We start from the raw sequence: 7591 nt of genomic DNA, 5'->3' as shown, positions 1-7591 counted from the left end.
CTGTGCTCCAAAGGAAGGTTAGTTGGTTTTACATAAAGTTAAAAATATTGCTGACAGACTTACATGTTTTCATCAGATGGGGTCTGCAAAATGAAGACACTGCCAGGGAGTCGTACCTGAAGGCCATGCAAGATCTCCATGTGAACTTCAGCATTACAGCATCAGGGCTCATTATCAACCCGGACCTACCATGGCTAGGAGCATCGCCAGATGGTGTGGTGACCTGTGATTGCCATGGAAGTGGTGTGCTTGAAATAAAATGTCCTTTTAATGCTAATGGCCGTGCTCTCAAGGAATGTGTCAGCGACCCACATTTCTGCCTTACTGTGTCTGCAGAAGGTATGAACCTCAAGCAAGATCATAGTTACATGTATCAACTGCAGGCCCAAATGCGTGTAGCTGAGGTAATGTACGGAGATTTTGTTGTGTGGACACCACAAGAAGTTTTTAAGCAACGAGTACAATTTGATCAATACTTTTTTGATGAGGCCTACACTAGGGTGGAAGAATTCATTAGAACAGGGGTATTACCTGAGCTGTTGGGTAAATGGTTTACTGTGCCACACCTCTCCTCAAGTGCTAACCTTGAGAAGGCACCTGAGGGATGTTACTGTGGAAACCCTGTTGATGACACAGACATCCTCTCTTGCACATCCGAGCAATGCAAACGAAAGTGCTTCCACAAGTCATGTCTGAAGCTGAGCAGGGTGCCAAAGAGTTGGAAGTGTGTAGAATGCAAAAAGCAAACAAACAAGAAATGAAGTTGGCAAAGCAAGGTAGTTTTATTTGTATAGCACATATCAGCAACATTAAAGAGTGGTTAAAACAGATAAAATACGATTAGTTACAGTGAATGAATTTATAAATGAATTAATTGATATATTACTTGTTTGTTTTGAAATTGTATATATTGTATGTTGTATTGTGTGCATGTGTTTGTAGGCATGTATCAAATACATTTGATCCATACATCCACAAATGGACAATAAACAAATGATTAATAAATGCATGAATATTCATTGTAGTTCAGAGTCCACGCAAATACAAAAGAGATACTATATACAGTAAAATTTACAAGGAAAGCAATTGTATTACCTCTCTAATCTTTAGGGACGACAGATGGGCAAATGTTGCAAAGAGCACAGCAAACTGTTACCATTTTGTCAATGGAGAGCTGTCCTTGCGCGTCGGCTTGGCAGAGGGACAGAGGGATGGTGGTCTGAAGAATAGTGTATTTATTCCTCACCAGGCCAATGACTCGCTCCACGTGGATCCTGACGGCTGCGAGTCCCCTTGTTGCCTCTAGCTCCAGTGGATGCATCTGTTGCTTGCCTTTGGTAAACGCTGGTATTTTCAATTGAGCACAATACAGACCCACTGTCTCTTTCACATTAAAACCTCTATCAGCTAGAATGACATCTCCTGGTGACAATTTATCAAGAAAGCCACAATTTTCCACAATGTGCTTGTCACTTGTGCGACCACCCCATCCTTTTGACACATAAGATATAACACCTTGTGGTGTTATTGAGATCAGGTATTTTGCAGTGTTGTGGTGCTTGTACTGTGAGTATGTCTGTGCACGGCATCTCAGGTTACTTGGCTTTTCTATAAATATTTCAAAACAATCAATGATGGAGGTGCAGTTCTTAAAGTTATTTTTGAAACACATTGGGAGACTATTTTGAATTTGCTCTTTTGGTGGCCATAAGATTAGATCTGATAATCTGAAATACATTAAATCTAATGTGCTATTGAACACTCTGACGACAGTTGACTTAGATATTCCAAAAAAGTAAGCAAAAAAGTAAAGCGGCACATTAAGCCTCAGTCTCATTAATGTTAGGATCAAACATTGGAATGGGGTGATTAATTGTCCAACTCTAAGAAATTCTGATAGAAAATTAAACAAAACAAATAATTTGGCAAAGGACGGAAGACCTGTGAGTTCCAGCACCATGGTGTCATTATCCCTGAATGCCTCCTCATTCAAGGACCGCTCCTCTGCCCTGGCCCTTAACTCACGGATCTCGTCTCGGAGCCGTGCACACTCACTTCCCAGTGCTGACATCTTAGCCTGGCAGGATGGATTCACGCATTGTTCTACGATGCCAGGGCCTGTGTTGTTTGTGTAGTTGTGGTCAGTGGAAGTAGTGACCTCATGCTCCTCCACGTCAGCCACATCGGAGGTTGAAGGGTCAGCACGACTGCTGCAGGTCTCACGTATCTTGCGCTTCATCAGCTGAGTCTGCTGAAACTTTTTGCAGGCATAATGTTGCTTATCCCTCTCCCTCGCCGAGGTGTGTGCAAAAAGACTGGGCACAAAATCGGGGCTCAAAGGATTGTCCTGTTTTGCTCCTAGAAATTCAGAGCATAGTAAAAAAAAAAAAGATTACATGTGTGAGATATTGTCCAACCTAAATCTCTCTCTCTCTTAGAACCTATGTAGATAATTAGTTCATTTTAATCTTTTCATGAAGTTACTACATAGGCTAAACATAGGGACTTGCATAGGTAGACTGAAAAAAATAACTTTGTCCTACTTCCAGGATTTGTGTTAAATGTGAAATATAGATTTAAAGGACAATTCTGACGCCAAATGAACCTAGGAGTTAATAATGTGTACCGAGTCGACCATTCTCTGGGACATGTTTGTTTTCATGCAAACCGGAGATTAGCTGCTAACGCTAGCTTTCGGGGCATTTGGTAACGTTAAATCACTATTTTATACCACTAAAAAGGCTCAAAATAGCACAACACTTCATCGGTAGCATAATGGGGGTTCCTACATGCAAACCGAAGCATTGAGAACTTTATAAGTGTACCGACAGTTTATTAAAAAAAGACTGTAGCGTAACGTTAAGTTACATGTTTACATGCAGACTCAATCGGACGCAGTCTTTATAATCTAGCTATCTTTTTAATAAACTTTCTGTACACTTACAAAGTTCTCAATGCTTCGGTGTGCATGTAGGGACATACATACCTAAATACAAATAGCAAATAATACAACACAAACGCATCACATGGGCTGAAGGCTTAACTTACCTGACACGAAGTGTTCATTGCATAGTAAGGAGTGAGATGTGGGTGTCCAGTGATCTCTTCGAATGGCAGCAAACCACTTCTTTCTTCTATCCTTTTCTTTAGGTATATAATAGAATAACAATTCGGGGTTCCTCTTTCGGCTATTGTTGCAGCCAACCGCACAACATATTGCAGGCATATTCAGACCGTCGGTCGCAAAGATGGCGGCGCAAAGCTACAGTGACGTCATGTGAATCGAATGAATAAAGGAGCCGATCGGAACGCCATACCACTGAATCAGTTGCTAAGCACCCAAAGACGCCGCCGCTCACAACACTAAGCGTAAACAAGCAAACAGCCAAAGCAAAGTAACGGTAACGTGCGATTTGCTGAAGATCGTGTCAACAGACAAAAGCTTACAGGAGCTGATGGATTTCTCCATTATACCTAATTTCAGAAAGGTCAAGTTCACGGTCCTGCGCGCTTTTCTAGACTTCACCCAGGAATACCTGCAGAACAGAGCCTCCCTGCCGGAGCCGTCGAGCTCGCATCGGGTGTTGGAGGAGAGTGAGGGGGCGCAGAAGGCTCTTCCCATCGCCCAGGGGAACGAGGACGTAGGGGCAAAGGTAAGAGAAAGGAGAAAGCTTACAAAAACTAGTACTGTGAACTAGAAGTGTATGCTTCCATGGTAACGTTACCTCCACTACACTGTAATGTTAGGTCTATCACCACAGAACACAGTTAATAACTTGATGGTAACAGTTAACACTTTAACGTTACTGTTCGTTAGTTAACATTAGTTAAAGGGGTGGTATAATGCCCTTTTGATGTCCCCAGAGTCAGTGGTGTAGTCTACGTGATACGCAGGTATACGCCGTATACCCACTAGAAAAGGCCAAGGATTTGCGTATACCCACTTAAAAAAAGCGTGAGGATACGTATCAACTTCGTTTTGTGTCAGAACTTTCACACTTTCATTCATAAATTCACCCCGTCTGTGTTTGCGAAGCGACGGATCGAATCGCGGAATCCAGTCACAAATGGAACTTGATATATAAAGCAGACCGTCACGGAATTAGGCTATTTTTGAATGAATAAATCAAAAGTAGCTGCTGTACAATGAATCAAATCTCGATATGGACTAGTAGTGTCTATGAATATTAAAGCTAAAAGAGACTGCAGTTGTTCTACGCGTCTCTGGGAATGAGCGCTCAGTGTATGCTCCACTACACACACACACACACACACACACACACACACAGAAGCACGCGTGACTCACGCTCGTGGTGTTTTCAGCGTTTCACTGTATTGAGACATGATGTAAGCTACACATGTGCATTTCATCGCAGAGCTGCTATGAAAGTCACTTGATGAGAATTTCACCATTTCATTTGATAAAACTATCGTCATTCATTCGTTTCATATACACACAGAAACTGTTATGTCTTTACGACAACCTGTCAAAATAAAAGTTCTGTATAACTTGAAGAAATTATAACAGAAATATATTACTATTGCACAGAGTATACTTCAGGCCTAATAATAATAATAATAGTTTATTAAAACACACAGAAACTCAAATGTCTACAACCCACCAAAATAAAAGTTCGGTCTTACTCAAATTAATTAGAAAGGAATTGCACAGTAAAATGTATTTTAAAATAACATTTTTTTTCAAAAACACCATTTCTAAAAGTAAATTTGTATTTGTGCCTATAATGTTTTTAAATTGTTGATAATTGTCAACTGATAAAACCTGTGCTTCAGGGACCATATTCATATAACAAATAAATAAGTTGATAACACTTAATATTTCATAATGCTCTCAATTACATGTCGATGCATACCGTATGCATTAGTGAGTGTGGTGGTGCTTATGGGGTGACGCCCTGGGCTGGGTGAGTATGCGGCGGCGGGGGGGAGCTGGGGGTGTTATATTAGAGTATACTCACTACAAAAAACTAGACTACACCACTGCCCAGAGTGTATTTCAGCAGAAATATGAAGCAGCACAAATCCTCTCAACATTAATAATAAAAAGAATGATTTCTGAAGGATCATGTGACACTGAAGACTGGAGTAACGTTAGCTGCTACTGTAAAATTCAGCTATGATCACAGTAATAAATTACACTTTATTATATATATTACAATAGAAAAAGGTTTTAAAATTGTACTAATATTTCACAATATAACTGTTTTTACTGTAATTTTTATGATATACAGTGCCCTCCACAATTAATGGCACCCCTGGTAAATATGATCAAAACTGGCTGTAAAAAATAAATCTGCATCGTTTATCCTTTTGATCTTTCATTCAAAAAATGTGCAAAATTCTAACCTTTCATTGAAGTAAAAGAATTGAAAGTGGGGGGGAAATCACATTATGAAATAAATGTTTTTCTCCAAAACACATTGGCCACAATTATTGGCACCCCTAGAATTTTTTATGTGTAAAATATCTCTGAAGTATATTCCCATTCATATTTACCTTTTTTAGTACACCAGGGGGACTAGAAACATGAAACTGTCCAGCTATGACTTCTTGTTTCACAGGAGTTTAAATATGAGGAAACACAAAGGCCAAATTCCCTTAATCATCCATCACAATGAGTAAAACCACAGAATATAGTTCTGATGCGTAGCAAAAGATTGTTGACCATCACAAAATAGAAAGTGGCTGTAAGACAATAGCTAAAGAATTGAAAATCCCCATTTTGACCATCAGGGCAATAATTAAGAAGTTCCAATCAACTAAAGATGTTACGAATCTGCCAGGAAGAGGACGTGTGTCTTTACTGTCTTAATGCACGGTGAGGATGAAAGTTTGAGTGGCCAAAGACTCTTCAAGGATCACAGATGGAGAATTGCAGAGATTAGTTGAGTCTTGGGGTCAGAAAGCCAAAAAAAGAAAACTAAAAAAAAACCTACATCCCCACATGTTGTTTGGGAGGGTTTCAAGAAAAATCCTCCTCGCTCCTCCAGAAACAAACTCCAGCAAATTTACTTGTCAGACATGACTGGAACTTCAAACGGCACAGGGTTCTGTGGTCAGATGAGACTAAAAAAATAGCTTTTTGGCAGCAAACACGCTAGATGGGTTTGGTGAACACAAGGATAAAAAGTACCCCATGTGTACAATTTAATATACTGTTGGATCTTTAATGTTGTGGGCATAGTTTTCTGCTGGAGGTCCTGGACTTCTTGTTCAGATACATGGCATCGTGGATTCTATCAAATATCAACAGATAAAAAATCTAAACCTGACGCCTTCTGCTAGAAATCTTATAATGGGCCGTGGTTGGATCTTCCATCAGGACAACGATCCAAAACAAACATCAAAATCAACACAAAAATTTGTTGCGGAGCACAAAATGAAGCCATGACCGTCCCAGTCCCCTGACCTGATGAGTGGGCTGAACTGAAGAGAAGAAGCACAAACATGGATCTGGGAATCTGAAGGATCTGGAGAGATTCTGTATGGAGGAATGGTCTCTGATCTCTTGTCAGGTGTTCTCCAAACTCATCAGGCATTATAGGAGAAGACTCAGAGCTGGTATCTTGTCAAAAGGAGATTGCAAAAAGTATTTAATAAAAGGGTGCCAATAATTATGGCCAACGTGTTTTGGAGAAAAACATTTATTTCATAATGTGATTTCCCCCCCCACATTCAATTCTTTTACTTCAATGAAAGGTTAGAATTTTGCTCATTTTTTGAATGAAAGATCAAAAGGATAAACGATGCAGATTTATTTTTTACAGCCAGTTTTGATCATATTTACCAGGGGTGCCATTAATTGTGGAGGGCACTGTATATGATAAGTATTAGAGATTTTCAAAAAGACACACACACACACACACAAATTGTACCGACCCCAAACTTTTGAACAGTAGAGTATTTGTAATGGAAAGTTGCATAAATGTACATCTTGAGTCACACTTGGAAATAACAGCAGCTGTTAGGTATAAAAAGGACATTGCATAAATAAGGAGCATAAAATAATCTGAATATTTTTGCAATAAATATGCAAATTAAGCCTTTTAATTTTGCTGTATGATTTACTTTTAAATAAAATTTTTTTTCTAATTTTTCAAATTGTTTTCTAAACATGTTACATTAAGGCAACAAACTAAATTCCCAAATTATAGTAAATGTATAATACTAAATACGTAAAACCATAGAATTCAGTAGGGTATCCTTTCTTTTTCACATGACTGTATATCATAGTAATAGAATTATAAATAGTATTTTACATGGTAACTTACTCCCAAAAGCTATAATATTGCCATGGTAGTTTTTAATAGTGTTTTGTAGGTGTAACGTTACTATTTGGTGTACCATCACATAATATGGAACTGGAACTGACTAATTACTAGCCTATATTCATAAACCATAATGTTTACAAGGTAACACCCATAGTATTTCCATGGTATTTTATATAAAAAAACAGGGTATTACCAGATTTTCAACAAAAGGTCTAGAAGCATAGTATTTCCATTGTTATATGTCCCAACACTACCAAAATAGATGGATAAATAAATAAAAAGGGTATTACCTTAATACA

At 38.8% G+C, this 7591-nt stretch overlaps 1 protein-coding gene across 1 annotated transcript; it reads right to left on the bottom strand.

Annotated features, from left to right (window-relative positions):
* Positions 1–763: 763 nt before the first annotated feature.
* LOC311279654 (uncharacterized protein) lies at positions 764–3292 on the bottom strand. Its single transcript, XM_084391289.1, has 2 exons — positions 3049–3292; positions 764–2358 (listed from the first exon to the last, which is right to left on the bottom strand). The coding sequence occupies exons 1-2, from the start codon at positions 3224–3226 to the stop codon at positions 1100–1102; spliced, it is 1437 nt and encodes a 478-aa protein (XP_084247415.1). The 5' UTR covers positions 3227–3292; the 3' UTR covers positions 764–1099.
* Between the last annotated feature and the right edge of the window lie 4299 nt (positions 3293–7591).

The sequence above is a fragment of the Rutilus rutilus genome, assembly GCF_951802725.1.
Source record: "Rutilus rutilus genome assembly, chromosome: 20".
NCBI classification, from domain to species: domain Eukaryota; kingdom Metazoa; phylum Chordata; class Actinopteri; order Cypriniformes; family Leuciscidae; genus Rutilus; species Rutilus rutilus.
Note: the sequence above shows the minus strand (reverse complement) of the source record. Positions and strands in the feature narration are given on the sequence as shown.